This window comes from Podarcis muralis, chromosome 17 (assembly GCF_964188315.1).
Source record: "Podarcis muralis chromosome 17, rPodMur119.hap1.1, whole genome shotgun sequence".
NCBI classification, from domain to species: Eukaryota; Metazoa; Chordata; class Lepidosauria; order Squamata; family Lacertidae; genus Podarcis; species Podarcis muralis.
Genome location: NC_135671.1, coordinates 6,548,898 through 6,567,065, shown reverse-complemented (window position 1 = coordinate 6,567,065; position 18,168 = coordinate 6,548,898). Strand labels below are relative to the sequence as shown.

The 18,168-nt window shown below is 47.6% G+C and overlaps 1 protein-coding gene across 2 annotated transcripts in view; it reads left to right on the top strand.

The window, feature by feature from the left end:
• Positions 1-7,397: 7,397 nt before the first annotated feature.
• Positions 7,398-18,168, top strand: part of IGFBPL1 (insulin like growth factor binding protein like 1) — a 37,707-nt gene continuing 26,936 nt past the window's right edge. For both annotated transcript variants that reach the window (XM_028712691.2, XM_077920990.1), the window contains exon 1: positions 7,398-7,869. In XM_028712691.2, the coding sequence (XP_028568524.2) occupies positions 7,398-7,869 (472 nt within the window). The remainder of the gene's footprint in view (positions 7,870-18,168) is intronic.

The following is an 18,168-nucleotide window of genomic DNA, read 5'->3' as shown; positions in this document are numbered from 1 at the left end:
CTTGGATATGCAGAAGATATTAAAAATAAATTTAAGGAACCGCACAAAGAGGGGGAAGGAAGTCAGGTTTTGAAATGTCAAAATGATTGTAAAATCAGTGAAATGTATATATCTGAAAAGTATAAATAATTTTCAAAAAATATATAAAAAGTGAACTCTCTGTGCCTGAGTGCTGTGCTCAAGCACTTTCCTGTAAGTTTATTTTATGCATGCATTGATTTCACTGGTTGTCTCCATACTTTAGAGGTAAAGGGACCCCTGACCATTAGGTCCAGTCGTGGCCGACTCTGGGGTTGTGGAGCTCATCTCACTTTACTGGCCGAGGGAGCCGGTGTACAGCTTCTGGGTCATGTGGCCAGCATGACTAAGCCGCTTCTGGCGAACCAGAGCAGTGCACAGAAACGCCGTTTACCTTCCCGCTGGAGCGGTACCTATTTATCTACTTGCACTTTGACGTGCTTTCGAACTGCTAGGTTGGCAGGAGCTGGGACCGAGCAACGGGAGCTCACCCCGTCGCGGGGATTCGAACCGCCGACCTTCTGATTGGCAAGACCTAGGCTCTGTGGTTTAACCCACAGCACCACCCACATCCCTGTCTCCATACTTAGCCAGGACTAATTTCAGTGGCTCTATCCTGAGCATGCCACAACTGGATGCAACTCTATATTTTGCAACCTTATTTCTTAGGCTTAAATTCATATAATGCCTTTCAGCCTACAGGCCCCTTGCCTAAGGAAGCCGACAACAAATATATACAAAGAGATGAAATATAAGCACCAGACAATAAAACAATTTTATCAGACCGTTACAAAACCAATCCATATAAACAGGCATGCATGAAGCTAGGAAGGCAGGATTAATATTGCCCAGTAGATGGTGCTCATTCCACAGGCAAGTGACTGTAACTTTCCTCATTCTAGTCTGCACAGTGACCTCTTGTGTGTCCTTATTTGCCCTGGGGTCGAGTGAGGGCAAAGCGCTTTTCAGAACAGAACAATACCCCCACATCTTCTCCCAAGGCAATCAACGCAGTGAGTGTTTCATAAACTGAGCTCCACTCTTTACAAAAACTGCATCAATTCAAATCACAAACTACGGAGTGGAGGAATGCAACAACCAATTAGGTTTTCAGTAATGTGGAAGCGAAGACCATTTCAGCTTTCACAAGGTGCAAAATTTTCTATGCATGGCACCAGCCAAAAGCAACGTTATTTTTCCATCACAGTTTTCTATACCTCTCGAGCCTGTCGTCTCTCTCCTGAACTGCTTTGATGGCACAGGCAGAAGTAGTGTCTGAAACAGAAAGATAAGGAAAATGAATAACCTCCTTGGGGGGCTTGCAACCTCTTTCCTGGGAAGCAGCTCCTTCCAGCCCCCTTAGACTGAGTAACTCCCTGGGGAAATAGCTGTTCATTCCTGTTAGAAGTTTTTCAGTTCTGCTCAGTTACTTGATATTGTGATGCGCATCCCACTTGTCTGAGCAGTGAGTTTAGTGCCCACGTTTGGTTCTCTTTGGAAGCTTAAGGCATTTTGTAATATGTCATGTTTATTTATAAATATACAGATGAAATATAGGTGGAGGCACAACCTACAAAAACTCCAACAAAGCAAATCTACTGATCTCACAACAGAGCAAGATGCTTCTACCAAGCCAGTCCACTCATGAGGTAAGGTGAAGTCCTGGACCTCTTCTGAAGGCAGGCGGGGGGCGAAAGTCTTTGCTCCCCCCCCCCCCCGCCTGCCTTCAAAAGCCGTCCAGGACAGCGGAGAAAAGCGCTGCCTTGGTCCTGGACCTCTTCTGAAGGCTGGCGGGGGGCAAAAGTCTTTGTCCCCCCTGCCTGCCTTCCCAGGGGCTTTTAAATCGCCCCGGACAGCGGAGAAGTCCTCCGCTGTCCCGGGCGATTTTAAAATGCCGCCGGCCAGCATTTTAAGATCGCCCCGGACAGCGGAGAAGTCCTCCGCTGTCCCGGGGTTTTTTAAAATGCTGGGGGTGGGAAGAAAAGCCCTTGTCCCCCCCCCCCCAGCCTTCAGAAGAGGTCGGGGGACAGACTGTCCCCGGACCTGGTCTGAAGGCGGTTTCCATAGGAACGCATTAATTGATTTTCAATGCATTCCTATGGGAAACCGTGCTTCGCAAGACGAAAAACTCGCAAGAAGAAAAAACTTGCGGAACGAATTAATTTCATCTTGCGAGGCACCACTGTAACTTGATGTTGCTGGATAGTTTTGATGAACTGCAAAAGCATTTTTAGTTTGCTTTCTGTTGCCACCCTGGAACTTTTCCTTATTAGTTCTACTTTGTTTTGTACGATTCCTTGCAAATGAAGGAAAATATCTTTTCTCCTTGTATATGTCGATAATATGTTTTTGGTTCCTGAGAACAAACAAGAGTGTACAGAAACAAAATTGGGTGCAGGCCTGGCCAGGACATAGGCATGATGCACAGGTGACAAAGGTGACCTGTGTGCTTGCTTGCTTGCTTGCTTGCTTGCTTAACAGCTGTTGGGAACTTCAAGGTCCCTGCTCTCCCTTCTTATGGTCTTTCTATTGGACCTGGAGACTCCACTAGAGAGCATTCCATGTCAAGAAGGAGGGCAAGTGGGCACCCCATCAAATGACAGGGCAGGAGCTACATGGAGCAGGACCTTTTCACTGGTGGTGCCCATTGTATGGCTCACTCTTTCCAGTCCAGAACTGCTCTCTTTTGGCCTGTATTTCGGAGCTTTATAATCTAGAAAGACTTTGGAATAACACGTTGACAAGTCTTATCAGTCACTGACATATGAGCGGATTTTATTTGCTGCTATTCTGGGTTCCTGGTGCACCAGGGTTTACACCAGCATAATAGAGTTGGCCAGGACAAAAGAAGGGATACAATTTATGAGCTTTCTCCATTATCTGCACAGCAGGGTGTGTTTAGTCAACAGTGCAAAGGCTGAGCTGAAGCGTTCCCTGCTGGTTACCTGCTTTCTGCAATAGGGGTCGCTGTTTGGTAGTACCCAACTGGTTAGATTTCAGATTCTAGAGCTCCCTATTGCTGGTTCTTAGGTAATTCACAAACTACAGAGTCCATTAATAAAACAAAGTATTCATTCATAAAGCAGTAGCATAAATCTCCATTGCTACATATTGGGTGTGTATTTCAGTAGTTGAACGTACATCTTTATGGCCATGCTGTAGTGTAGTGCTTCTGCGGCTGTGAATAAAAGGTGGCTGGGTTCATCGTCCCAGGGTTTGGGGGGGAGGGGACAAAACTGATTTCCAATAAGTGCCCCCCCTTTATTTCTATTACAAGTCCTTGAGTCTGTACTCTGAATAGTGACACCAGGGACCTAGAAGGTGCAGGGCTTGTCAGTCCAACCCCTGCACATACTCATCAGGGCTGACCTTAAGGCAATTGGAAGAATTGGGCCAAATTGGGCCCTGAGGGCTGCTCCTAAGGGGGCCCCACACCAGGGCAATCTAGATGGATTTTATTTATATCTATGAGATTTTGCAGACTTTGACTGTGAACTGGGGCCCTACAAAAAAACAAAAAATAAAGTTGGGCCCCACTTCTTCAAATTGGGCCCCACTGGCTAGCCCTGAGTCTCATAGTTGCTGGGCCTGAGTTTCCCTGCCCTTGCATGAAGTATTGGGTTTCCAATTTTGGGAGAGGGGAGACTACGGCACTGGGGAGATGGCAGTCTGGTGAGGACCCCTAGATTTAGAGGCCCAAGTTGCCCTGCCCTCGCATGAAATATTGGGTTTGCCATTTTGGGATAGGAGAGACTACCCGCTGGGGAGCGGACAGGCTGGCGAGGCTCCCTAGATATAGAGGCCCTAGGCTTCAGCCTACTTAGCCTATACATAAATCCAGCACTGGCCCTCTTAGTCCCTGTTTTTTAGGAGGCAATGAAGGGCATGATTGGGCTAAAATTAGGTGTCAGGGATAGATATTGTAGGTGTCAATATGAGGATCTACTCCCCCCCCTCCAATAATTCTGCCAATAAACCATCCCAGACTCTGTGTTCATTACAGTGGTACCTCGGGTTACATACACTTCAGGTTACAGACGCTTCAGGTTACAGACTCGACTAACCCAGAAATAGTGCTTCAGGTTAAGAACTTTGCTTCAGGATGAGAACAGAAATCGGGCTCCGGTGGCGCGGCGGCAGCAGGAGGCCCCATTAGCTAAAGTGGTGCTTCAGGTTAAGAACAGTTTCAGTTCAGGTACGGACCTCGGGAACAAATTAAGTACTTAACCTGAGGTACCACTGTATCTGAGGTGCTTCTTCATGTGCCTCCTCCACAGGAGGTCTGGAGGGTGACAACACGAGAATGGGCCTTCTCTGTAGTGGCTTGTGGAATGCTCTCCCCAGGGAGGTTCACCTGGCTACGTCATTTTATATTTTTAGGTGCCAGTCAAAAACATTCCTCTTCAACCAGGCCTTTGGTTTCAGGGTGGTTCACACACAAAATTACAGAATAAAAACAAGTAAATGGTTAAAAACAAACCAGGAAAACAATAAACTTCCCCTTTCCACAGCCACATTTTAAAGTCTGGAGGGGGGGGGAGTATTGCTTCACTGGCTTGTTTTTAATTATTTACTTGTTTTTAATCCTGTACAGTGGTACCTCAGTTTTCGAACACCTCTGTAGTCGAACGTTTCAGAGCTCGAACACTGAAAACCCAGAAGTGCTTCAGTTTTCGAACACGCCTCAGAAGTGGAACAGGAAACGTGGCTTCCATTCTGAGTTTTCCATATTGAGGCTTCCAGTTTCAGTTTTTGGTTTTCGAATGTTTTGGAACTTGAACAGATTTCCAGAACGGATTACATTCAAAAACTGAGGTACCACTGTATTTTATTTTGTGAACCACCTTGATATCTTATCAAGAAGGACTTTATGTAAATCTAATAAAGAAAGAAATAATTCAAGCACTGCTGCTGGTGCTGGCTCCTGACTCATGCCTCTTCCAAAGATCTTGGGGGACACTGCCACCCCACAAAAGCCTGTTTCTGCTTAAGATGCCCCCAGAGCCAATGTTGTTGTAGTCAGGAGTCTGGCAACTCCACTTTCCACTGTTCAGTTTCTAGACAGACTACTTACGGAGCCATTTTCACACTCATCAAAGCTGGCGTGTTGCTTTGACTGGAGCGGAGGCCAGCCTGTTTAGCCAAGTGTTGAGACAGGGCACAATATCCCCATCCCATTAAAAGCGCCAGGCTGAAAAATGCTAATCCCAGTCGAGCAGTAATGCTGTGGGAATCAGCTTGCTATTATGCTCTGTACAATGCAGTTCTGAAAGCCGCCTGGATAAACAATCCCTTGCTACTGAGCAAGGATTAAGCAAAGACACTCTGCAAATGAATGCACTGAGGAGCGTAGCTGGATTGGGCAGCCTCACCTTGCGAAACAATGGTCAGGTTTCGCACATGAGCAAAAAAATAGCACATATTGTAAACCTAGCTAGAACAGGACTCCAGTCCAAAATGGCCTGAATAAAGCTGGATCATGTTTATCTTCATCTCATATAATAAAGCGAACGACCTAATTTGAAACTGTAACTTCAGGTGCTTTTGCATTTGTTATTTTCTGTGCTCCCCCGCTGCTCCTGGTCTAGGCTGCTGGGCAAGGTGTCCATGCTCCTCTGGGCATCTTGATGGAAGAATCCCATCCCTGGGTGTCGGCTGGGCCAATAGTGTCATGTATGAGAGAACTGGGATGCGGGTGGCACTGTGGGTTAAACCACAGAGCCTAGGACTTGCCAAACAGAAGGTCAGCGGTTCGAATCCCCATGACGGAGTGAGCTCCCGTTGTTCGGTCCCTGCTCCTGCCAACCTAGCAGTTCGAAAGCACACAAAGTGCAAGTAGATAAATAGGTACCGCTCTGGTGGGAAGGTAAACGGCATTTCTCGACCATTAGATCGAGTCGTGACCGACTCCAGGGTTGCGGCGCTCATCTCGCTTTACTGGCCGAGGGAGCCGGCGTACAGCTTCCGGGTCATGTGTCCAGCATGACTAAGCCGCTTCTGGCAAACCAGAGCAGCACATGGAAATGCCGTTTACCTTCCCACCGGAGTGGTACCTATTTATCTACTTGCATTTTGACGAGCTTTCGAACTGCTAGGTTGGCAGGAGCAGGGACTGAGCAACGGGAGCTCACCCCATCATGGGGATTTGAACCGGCGACCTTCTGATTAGCAAGTCCTAGGCTCTGTGGTTTAACCCTTGTCCCTCCTGCTTTCCTTTAGGACATCCCTATTTCCATCAGATAAATGTTGGAGGGTATGGAGTGATGCACCCCCCCCCCCCCAGCCAAGGAGATAAGTAACGATACAACCTTTAGAAGACATCTGACAGCAGCCCTGCATAGGGAAGTGTTGTGTTTTTTAAAAAAAAAAAGTGTGATGTTTTATTGCGCATTATATATATTTTGGAAGCTGCCCTGAGTGGTTGGGACAGCCCAGTCAGATGGGTGGGGAATTATTAATACTATTATTATTATCCCTATTTTCATTGGCGAAATGTTGGAGGGTATGCTGCGTCTTGCAGCGGCGGAGCACCCGCTGCGCCTTGCCCAGCCCTCCTGCCGACGGGTGGGCGCTCATGCGCCGGGTGGGAGAAGCGCAGAGGGAACTCTTCACCCTCAGGTCGCCCAGCCCGCGTCTCCCAGGCAGGGCGCAGAGGGTGCTGTTCTTCACCTTCCGCACAAACCCATCCGCTTGACGGGCATCTCTGCGCGCCCGGGGCAACGACTCCCCGGCACCCCGCACGCTCCGCCAGTTGCTCCTTGCCCAGGGTGCAAGGAGGGCGCCATACCTCTTCGCTAATGGCACAAGGAAGCCTCCGTAGGTCTTTGCATGTGGTCAATCCCTGGTAATGTTTTTAAAACACCGTGCAAAACCCGCAAAGCGAAGCAGATAGGAGCTGAAGCAGCGCACTGTTTCGTGGCTAGAACAAAACACGCACAAACCCCTTAGCGCAGCTGGCGAGCGGGGGTCTAGCTACTGGCGCGGAGGTGATTTGGTCAGGAGAAAAGGCAGGCGAAGAAAGGATAATTACGCACAAGGACGCACCATCCGCTTCTGCTCTCGACACCCCCCGTCCATTCTCGTACCGCTTAGCTTTTCTTCTCTCTCCAGACCCAGCGCTTGCGCCTGATCCTGAGCCTCGAGGTGCTGGCAATCGGGCTCCGCTGAGTTCAAAACTGTAGCTAAGGAATCGCACGCAGGAAGGTCGCAGTCAGCTCGCGCGCTGAGGCTCCTTAGTGCGGAGGCGTGGTCGTCTAGGGGGCGTCTCTCTCGCCATCCCCACCCACCTCCCCTGACTCTGCCGTCGACGCTGCGCCCCTTTAGACGGCTCCTTCCTGAGCTGCCGTCGCCCGCCTGGTCTGCCTGCCCAGCTCGCCGTGATGCCCGCCGTCTGGAGCTCGACGCTACCGCCGCGGCTGCTGCTGCCGCTCTTGGCGCTTTGGCTGTGCCTGGCGTCGAGGAGCGCGGCGGCGGCGTGCGCTCCCTGCCGGCCCGAGCTGTGCGAGACGGCGCGGTGCGCGGCGCCCGAGCTGACGGCGCGGGACGAGTGCGGCTGCTGCGAGCGGTGCCTGAGCGCCGAGGGCGAGCGGTGCGGAGGGGCGCGGGGCGCTCGCTGCGGCCCGGGGCTGGTGTGCGTCAGCCAGCGCCAAGCGGAGCCTCCTGCCGCCGAGGAAGAGGAGCAGGAGCAGGAAGAAGGCACCGGGCGCTGCGTCTGCAAGGAAGACGGCGCCGTCTGCGGCTCCGACGGCCGCTCTTACAGCAGCGTGTGCGCCCTGCACCTGCACAGCTGGCGCGCCCTCCACAGCGGCCGGGAGCGCGTCCGGAAGGCGCACGACGGCGAGTGCAAGCTCGGTAAGCCGCTGTGGGGTGTGGGGGCACTGGGGGGCGGTGGTTGGGGTGTCGCTCACCCTCCGAAGGTCGCAATCTATAGACTGGCCCTGGCCAAATTTCTACGCCTTAGTTTTAGTCAGCCAATCGGGAAATGTTTGTATTTCTGAATGTTTGCATGCTTGTTCCTTGGTCCAGATAAATGTCCTTCTTGTCTGTTTGAACAGTTAAAATCGAGACACCCACACCTCTAAGAACCACGGGGGGCAATTTGATTTTTAAGGGGGGCAATTTGGAAGCTTGTTTCGACCAAGTTAATGGGCTTTTAGGCTTCCTCCACGTGAATAGGAGTTCACTTTTTGAATAATAAGAATTATATGTCGCGGGGGGTCAGGATTTGAGAGACGCTTAGGAGAGATGCAAAAAGGTTGGAAACCACTGCCTTAGAATTTTAAGCATCTTTATTCAGAAATAAGTACCACCAAGTTAAATGGAGATTCCTTCCTCGGAAGTCCGTTTGCAGCCTTAATGGGAGCTGTCTACTTTCCCATCACCAGAGACACTGAAAGGTGGGTGTTGATGCTGGGATATTCAGTTGCAAAGTGATGCACTGCTTTGGGCAGGAGCTCAGGCAAAGCAGCCCGCTCTCTGGGGTGCCCCCATTCCAACAGCGCCAGTACCAAAGAGAGAGCACCTCCACCTGCACTATCTATCTATCATCTATCTATCTATCTATCTATCTATCATCTATCTAAATTTTCTGTTTTACAATTTAGAATATTCATTTGAACAACCTTAAAATACCAATGACTTCCCTGCTTTTCTTTCCATGGTTCATTTTGCATAGCATAAATCCCTGCCTATTTTATGTAAACTAAACCATTCAGTATTCCATTATTACTTCCATCAAAACTTATTTACACTGTTGAATTTATCTTAATGCTGCCTATGTTTTCAAGCGTACACGATTTCCCCCCATATGTTCAATAAACATTTTCTAGTTGTCTTTAAACTTATGTTGTTCTTGCTCTCTTATTCTATAAGTTAGATCCGCAAGCTATGCATATTCCACCAGTTTAAGTTGCCATTCTTCTTTAGTTGGGATCTCGCTCGTTTTCCATTTGGGGGCTAACAAAACACAGGCTGCGGTAGTGGCATATATAAATAACCGCCTGAACTTTCAGAGGAAGAGCAAGAGGCAGCTCATTAACTGTCTGAAAACCCCTGGAATCCAAGTGAGGATAATCTCTTTATCTCCATTGGCTGCTGAAGACTTACAGACCCAGCTGGAAAGGAGGGAAAGTAAAGGAGTGACAGGTGTTCAAGTGAAAATAGTGTTCTGGTTGGGTCTTGTTGTCCGGTTGACTCGTGCAATCCAATCCATGTTTACTGAGAAGTCCACCCCACTGCATTCGGTCAAACTTACTTCAGACTAGTGTGAATAAGCCCAAGGGAGCGGGTGGCGCTGTGGTCTAAACTACTGAGCCTCTTGGGCTTGCCGATCGGAAGGTCGGTGATTTGAATCCGGAAATGGGGTGAGCTCCCATTGTTCTGTCCCAGCTCCTGCCAACCTAGCAGTTCAAAAGCATACTAGTGTGAGTAGATAAATAGGTACCACTGCAGCGGGAAGGTAAATTGCATTTCTGTGCGCTCTGTCATGGTGTCCTGTTGTACCAGAAGCGGTTTAGTCATGCTGCCCACATGACCTGGAAAGCTGTCTGTGGACAAACGCCGGGTCCCTCGGCCTGAAAGTGAGATGACCACCGCAACCCCATAGTCACCTTTGACTGGACTTAACCATCCAGGGGTCCTTTACCATTACCCTTTTTTACCATTAAGCTGCAGCCCCTGTCTCTTTTTTGGAAAGGAAATTAATTAAATACCTACAATTCTATAATTCTACATGCAAGGGGTTGTGGGTACTTCAATGCATGGCACTTTTGATGGATTTAGCATAGCTTACAAAAAGGTGTAAAGGATGTGGGTGGCACTGTGGTCTAAACCACAGAGCCTAGGGTTTGCCGATCAGAAAGTCGGCAGTTCGAATCCCCACAATGGGGTGGGCTCCCGTTGTTTGGTCCCAGCTCCTGCCCACCTAGCAGTTCGAAAGCACGTCAAAGTGCAAGTAGATAAATAGGTACCGCTCCAAAGGGAAGGTAAACGGCGTTTCTGTGCGCTGCTGTGGTTTGCCAGAAGCAGCTTAGTCATGCTGGCCACATGACCCGGAACCTGTCTGTGGACAAACGCCGGCTCCCTCAGCCTATAGAGTGAGATGAGCACGCAACCCCAGTGCAACATCTACGACTGGACCTAATGGTCAGGGGTACCTTTACCTTTACCTTATAGAAAGGTACAGTATAGTGGGTACTTTTTTTCTTAAGAATTGAGAGCTATGAAGAAGCCCATAGAAAAGTTGGGGACTGACAGAGATTTGATTGCGAAATATGGAGCTGTGCACGCACCTCATCACAATATCAATTATATGGGTGGGGCTTATTCCCCCCCCCCCCCAATATTTTTTTTTCAAGTTGGCACCCCTGCTGTCTACCACTGGGAATCTAAACCTCGAAGATCCCCCACTCCCCTTTTTCCTGTGGTTCTAATTTTGAGACCTGGCAATGTTTCAGAATTTCTCTACCCCCTGCAAATCCAAAGCACATGTTGTGCTTTAGTCCATATGGGTCCCCTGCTGATCTTAGACAGCTGACAGGCACTAGCGAAAGGTCCAGCATGTCCAGGTTTCTGTGGTAAGCACAGGAATGTCCTGGGGAGAAGATTCTGCCTTCTGATGGAGTCAGACACTCCTCACCCATTGTGAGCTGCAGCAGCCAGCTGGGACTTCTTAGCCCAGCAGGCTGATAATTCTCTGTCTCCATTCCTGCAGGCCAACATTGGCGGGTGTGTGTGTGACAACCCACCTGCCAATCACCTGACATTGAGGTTTCCCAAGTACCTAACAGCCAGCTAGTTGTTAGGCAGGTGGGAACCACAGCACAAGGGGGCTTTGCCTGCAATATGTTCAGGCTTCGGTTGGCTCCAGCTTGTCGAACTCCTTTGTGCAGTGCTTCCCAAACACCCAACAACCAGCTGGCTGAGAAAGCAGCTTTCTGCAAGGATCATCTGCATAATCAGCATAATCGGCCATTCAGCCTATCCAGCCTCCGCCTGCTGCATACCTGGTTTGTATATGATTTCAGGTGTGGGTCACTTGGACAAGGTCGGTGGTTCAAATCCCCATGATGGAGTGAGCTTCCATTGCTCTGTCCCAGTTCCTGCCAAACTAACAGTTCAAAGGCACACCAGTGCAAGTAGATAAGTAGGTAGTGCTGCAGTGGGAAGGAAAATGGCATTTTTGTGTGCTTCTGGTGTCCCGTTGCGCCAGAAGCGGTTTAGTCATGCTGGCCACATGACCCAGAAATCTTTCTGTGGACAAACACCGTCTCCCTTGGCCTGAAAGCAAGATGAGTGCCGCAACCCCATAGTCACCTTTGACTGCACTTAACCATCCAGGGGTCCTTTACCTTTTTTAACTGCTCAGGCCTCAGGCTGTGGCTTGACCCGCCAGCTTGTCAGAGTCTTTTGTGCAGTGCTTCCCAAACACCCACTAACCAGCTGGCTGAGAAAGCAGCTTTCCGCAGGGATTGTCTATGTAATCGAGTTCCCGATGGCAAACTCAGCCATTCAGCCTATCCAGCCTCCACCTGCTCCACACCTGGTGTTTGTATATGATTTCAGGTGTGGGTCACATGTGCATGGCTTGTGGAACTGGCCTTGTGGGCCCAATCCCCAGCAGATCTCCCCGCCCGGACTGAATTCTCATTTTGCTGTCATTGAAACTGTCTCTGGTCAAATTGGACTTGCAGGGCTTTTAGGAGAACATGCCCTTCAACATTTCTCCACTGAAAATAAGAACGTCCTATTCAATAATAATAATAATAATAATAATAATAATAATTTTAGTATTTATACCCTGCCTATCTGCCCACTATGGGTAGCTTCCGACTACAAAGGAGCTTTAAAGACTGTCAAAGTAAGTGTTGCCCAAACTTAAAAATGGAACTTAAGAATGGAAAGCATCATGCTGGTGGTCAACAAAAGAGGTTTAAAGACTCTCTCAAGGTAAATCTTTAAAAAATGTAGAATAAACACCGACAACTGGGAAACACTGGCCTGTGAGCACTCCAGTTGGAGAACAGCCTTTACCAAAGGTAAAGTGGCTTTAAAGACACTTGAACTCAGGACACAAGGGAGAAATGTGCTAAGAGGAAGGCACGCTTGGCAAATCTACACCGTGATCAACTCCCTCCTGGAAACCAATGTCCCCACTGTGGAAGGACGTGTGGATCCAGAATTGGCCTCCACAGTCACTTATGGACTCATTGTTAAAACCATGTGTATGGAAGACAATCTTATTCAGCTACAAGTGATCACCAAAGACGAAGAAAGAAGAGAGAAGGTATAAAAACGCAACAGAACACTGAACATTAAAAATTTCCTTTTACAGGGCTGCTTTCAGATGCCTTCTAAAGATTGTATAGTTACTTATCTCCTTGGCTTGTGGGTCGCATAACTGCATACCCTCCAACATTTCAATAATAATAATAATAATAATAATAATAATAATAATAATAATAATAATAATTTCTTTATACCCCGGCCATCTGGCTGGGTTTCCCCAGCCACTCTTACCCAACATTTCTCCAATGAAAATAGGGGCGTCCTAAGGAAAAGTGGGACATTCTGGGGTCAAATCAGAAACCAGGATGGCTTCTGTAAATCCGGGATGTCCCTGGAAAAACACTGGGAGAGTCTGAGATAATGGCTGGCAACCTAATTCTGCATCTTTAACCTCTCATTGATGGCGCCCTGTTTGCAAGCTTGAAAAGCCACCAAGTTTCCCCCCAATATATAAATGTAACCTGATATCTTTCTTTCCCGGCACCTGTCTGTCTCGAGAGACAATGGAGTGCACCTCCGGGGGTGAAATCAAACCACTGCGTTAGCAGCACTGAAGTGATCTTTCGGGTGCGCAAGCCTGGGCCGTGTGTGTGGAGGTCCTGGGCTCACCCTCCTCTCTCCGCTTAACCCACCCCGCAGGGCTGTCGTCAGAATAAAACCAGGGGGGGCAGGTGAGAGATGCCTCAGAGTTATTTGGACCAGGATAAAAATGTAACAAACAAAGAGCTGTCTGAATGGAGCTTTTGGTGGTGCTTGCTATTATATCACCGACTGCCTCTGTAGCTGTCCATTCTGATGATAATGAAAGCTCCGCCAAAGAGGGGGCTTTTATGTGTCAGTAAGTACCTCATTATATCTTAACCCAAGGGCACTAATTTATTCATGTATAATCAGTGGGGTAATATTTAACAGTCCCCTTTGGGACTCAGGGTTGTGTGTAACAGCTGCTTCTCTGCCCATTTGTAATCAAGCCCATTCCTTCCAGTTTGTTATATGCTCTGTGTGTTTTTTTCGTTTTTTCCTAATGAGCATTGTGGGAATCTGGGGGATTCCATAATTTTTTATTGTTCTCGTTTTGATACCAGCACAACCCAACTTCAAAAGTACATTTCAAAGTCTGCGCCTTTAGCTGCTTCACAGGATGCCCTGATTTATTTAATGGAATGCCGTTCAGATTGAAGAGAGGTGTGTGAGTGTTTTTGTGTCTGTGTGCCTCCAGATCTTTTCATTCATGGCTTTGTCGCACTTTCTCGAAACAAAGCCCACCCCTATTCCCTTTCCCGTGCCTCAGGCAGAACTTGGGATCTCACCAGAGTTGGGAATCTTTCGAAGGACCTGTGGTTCCTTTGAGCCGCCCCAACCCGACGCTCGCTTTGCAATACTCTGAACAGATCAAGTCACAAATGACAGATCTCCTTTTCTCCCCGCCAGTGCTTTTCGCACTCTTTAATCCTCTTGCTGACTCTGCCAGCAGAAGATTAGTTCGGAGCTTAGCTCGTTTCCCTGCCTGTGCGGTTACATTTTCATAAATTAGATCCCCCCCCCCCCACAATATATTTGCATGGGTGTAGCAAAATCGTGCAGCTTGGCTCTGAGCTCTGCAATCTCCTTTCCTTCCTTGTATCTTTTGTTACAGGGATGGTGACAACCCCACCCATGATCTCTTCCAGGTCTGTTAACAAAGGTGGCAGGATGCCTCCTTCGTGGCATGACCCTGGTTCCTCCCCACCCCTCTTATCTGAATAATTCCCTTTTAAGAAGGCTGACATTCCGGCTAGCTCATGACTGATTTCCCCTGCCCCTCCCACATGTGTGTTTGGACAAGAAAGTGTGTTGTATACCGTTGTGGAGGAAAATGTAGACTGGCAAGTGTCCTTGTGTTATAGAATCATGGAATTGTAGTGTTGGAAGGTCCTCTAGTCCACCCCCTGCAATGCGGGAATCCTTTGCCCAACGTGGGCTGGAACCCACCAACCTGAGATTAGGAGTCCTATGCTACAACCAATCCAGAATGCGGCAGCTAGACTGGTGACTGGGAGCGACCACCGAGACCATATAACACAGGTCCTGAAAGACCTACATTGGCTCCCAGTACGTTTCCAAGCACAATTCAAAGTGTTGGTGTTGACATTTAAAGCCCTAAACGGCCTTGGCCAGTATACCTGAAGGAGCGTCTCCACCTCCATCGTTCTGCCCGGGCACTGAGGTCCAGCTCCGAGGGCCTTCTGGCGGTTCCCTCGCTACGAGAAGCCAAGTTACAGGGAACCAGGCAGAGGGCCTTCTCGGTAGTGGAACCCGCCCTGCGGAACACCCTCCCACCAGATGTAAAAGAGAACAACTACCAGACTTTTAGAAGACATCTGAAGGCAGCCCTGTTTAGGGAAGCTTTTAATGTTTAATAGGTTTTGTATTTTAATATTCTGTTGGAAGCCGCCCAGAGTGACTAGGGAAACCCAGCCAGATGGCAGGATTTCTGTGTCGTATGATTTTTTTTTGGAGGGGGGGAGGTCTTGGGCTACAGGGTGGACAATATCAAAAATCTATATAAGGGCTTGCGCACCATTATTCAGGGTTCTCCTCCCTCCTGCGTGTGGTGAGTGGGGACCCTGTTGCAAGAGTTCCTTTAATAAAGATCATGCTTACTAGCCGCTTTGCTTCTCAATATACTCTGGTTGGCCTCTATTATTTTCTCCTGCCGATAGGGGAACCCACTTAAGAACTCTATACAGGCTCCGGAATACCCCATAAGGGAAAGGGAGCAGTTTTTCTTATAACACAGGGCCTTTCATTTAAACTTTGAGTAAAAGTTACCGTATTTTTCGCTCTATAAGACGCACCAGACCACAAGACGCACCTAGTTTTTGGAGGAGGAAAACAAGAAAAAAAATATTCTGAATCTCAGAAGCTAGAACAGCAAGAGGGATCGCTGCGCAGTGAAAGCAGCAATCCCTTTTGCTGTTCTGGCTTCTGGGATAGCTGCACAGCCTGCATTCGCTCCATAAGACGCACACAATTTCCCCTTACTTTTTAGGAGGGAAAAAGTGAGTCTTATAGAGCAAAAAATACGGTACTTCCATACAACCGTTGGCTGTGAAACATTTTTGATGGGTGCAAGGAAGAAAGTAGCAGCTACCCTTTTCTGAATTCGTTTGTTCTCAAGATGTGATTGCATTCACATATTCTGCATTTTGCATACTGTACCCCCCATTGTGAAATTAGCAACCCTCCCCTCTATTTCTGTTTCGCACAATTTTATATATTTATCTCTCACAACAAATAGGAGAAGCTTCTCTATTGACCCTGCTACATGCATTAATAAGGGTGTAGATATTCACAGGCCTCACGGCCACAGCACTCTCGGAATACAAAAAACTCTCGGAAGAAAAAATCTTCAGAAATGATCTGACTTAAAAGAGGAAAACTGCATGCAAATCAGCTGAGAAACGGCAACCCACCCTCCACCCCCAAAGGGCTTTTATGAACGGTGATGCTCTCTGACAACCATAACATTGCCAGCTACAGGCAGAAAATCCACTTCTAAGCTTCAGGAAAATGAAAGGGCGAGACTTTGGGGACCTCACTTTCAAGCAAACTGGTATCCCGTTGCACCAAAGGGCTTTGAGGTTTGCTTGGAACTTCTTAGAAAGAAAAAAAAAACCCAGCCCTCCAAAACCATATTGGCCCGATCCAGTCCAATGTCTAGCACTTTTACAGCATGTAATTCAAATAGGAGAGGAAGGGTTAATGTGGAAGAATAGCGGGAAATGGCTTCCACTCTCTCTTCCTGCCATCCTACAAGAAGCATCCACAGGAGACTGCCAACGTGTGTGTTTGGGTTTTTTAGGGGGGGTTAACTATATATTTTTCCCCAATAGTTTTCCCAGTAGTGATGTATGGAAGTGAGAGCTGGACCATAAAGAAGGCTGATCACTGAAGAATTGATGCTTTTGAATTCTGGTGCTGGAGGAGACTCTTGAGAGTCCCATGGACTGCAAGAAGATCAAACCTCTCCATTCTGAAGGAAATCAGCCCTGAGTGCTCACTGGAAGACAGATCCTGAAGCTGAGGCTCCAATACTTTGGCCACCTCATGAGAAGAGAAGACTCCCTGGAAAAGACCCTGATGTTGGGAAAGATTGAGGGCACACGGAGAAGGGGACGGCAGAGGACAAGATGGTTGGACAGTGTTCTCGAAGCTACCAGCATGAGTTTGACTAAACTGTGGGAGGCAGTGGAAGACAAGACAGGAGTGCCTGGCGTGCTCTGGTCCATGGGGTCATGAAGAGTCGGACACGACTAAATGACTGAACAACAACATACTATTTATTTCCCCGAGCCTTTATTCATTCAATATCTCTTCTCTCTCTTTTTGATAATAATTTTTATTAGTTTTCAATTACAATAATCCAATAATAACATCATTATAACAATGGCAAATTATAAAACAATTACTAATACTAATCATTCAGGTGCCAAATGATATAATTTAGGTCCCGTCCCGTCCCCCGTCCCCCCAAGTGCTAGAATTGATGGTTTGGTGACTTTCTTTATTTCTGCGTTCCAAACTCTTATTAATTTCAATTGCACTCTAGTCAAAATAACAATCCCTTATACAACATTGCAGTATTAACGACTTCCATTCATATTGACACATATTTATAAAGCTACAGGAGAAGCATTCAAACTATATCCTTGTTCTTCCCGTGTGTGGCAATGATTCTGTCTGTGATGTTTCTTCCTGTCCTTGTAATATATGTCTATCTTTTCCCAGTTGTTGCTGTTCTCCATCATGCCTTGAGTGGAGATAATATCCCATTGTTGTTTCAGAAGTTCTCCATTGTTCCATCCCGTTATTCACTCAATATCTCTCTTCTTGATTGCTTTTCTTCTTTCCACAACCAAAAAAGTTAGTGGTGGAGTGGAACATGGATAAGCAGGGATGAAATACTTCTTCTTTCGCAGCAGGGACAGTGATGTCATCTCCTGGGGGTGCTCTCTGCCTGCAAAATAAATACGCTTTCCCCAAGAGTTTAGTTCAGTTGAGATTCCTGCATTGCAAAGGGTTGAACTAGATCCCGTCAAACTCTATGATTCCTAAAGGCAAACTCACCAGATAAACTAAGCCAATGTTGAGGTCCAAATTTGGCTCTCATTCTATGACAGGGTTACAGAGGGCGGGGCGGGGGCTCGCTGGATGTTGCAGGACTACAAAGCCCATCACCTCTGGCCATTGGCCATGATGGCTGAGGCTGATGGGAGTTGGAGTCTAATAACCTCTGGAGGCTTCACAAATTACCTTCCTCTGTTGCAAGCCATCCCCATAAGTGTCTCTTGACAGTCCAAGCATTTGTCAATGCTCAGGTCCTCTTAGATGTTGACATGAGCCAGAGTGGATTTTGTTATGTACTGAAGTTCTCACCCTGGGCCAGCAGGGGGATACTGTAGATAGTTTTCACTCAGGTCCACATATGCCAATAAGGGATTGAAAGTGACGTTCAGTGATTGGATAGTTACAGAAAGTGTTACAGTTGCATTGTAGTGGAGCTCTATATAAGCAGGCTGGCTGAACCCTTCAGTTCAGTTCTGTTCCGGCCTGTGAATAAACAAGAGCTGTTTGAAGAATCGCTGTGGCGTCTGATATGTTCACCCACAACTTAATAGATTTGATTTAAATCAAATCGATTTAATCGCTAGTCAGTAAGACTTGATTTAAATCATTATTATTTTTACAGAAAGACTCATTCTTGCTGCTGTAATCTTAATATTTACAACCATTCTGCTCACAAGGTTGCACTTTCATTTTTACTGCTTCACACTTAGCTACTTCTGCAGATCTACTCCACTACAAACAATCTATTCATTGAAC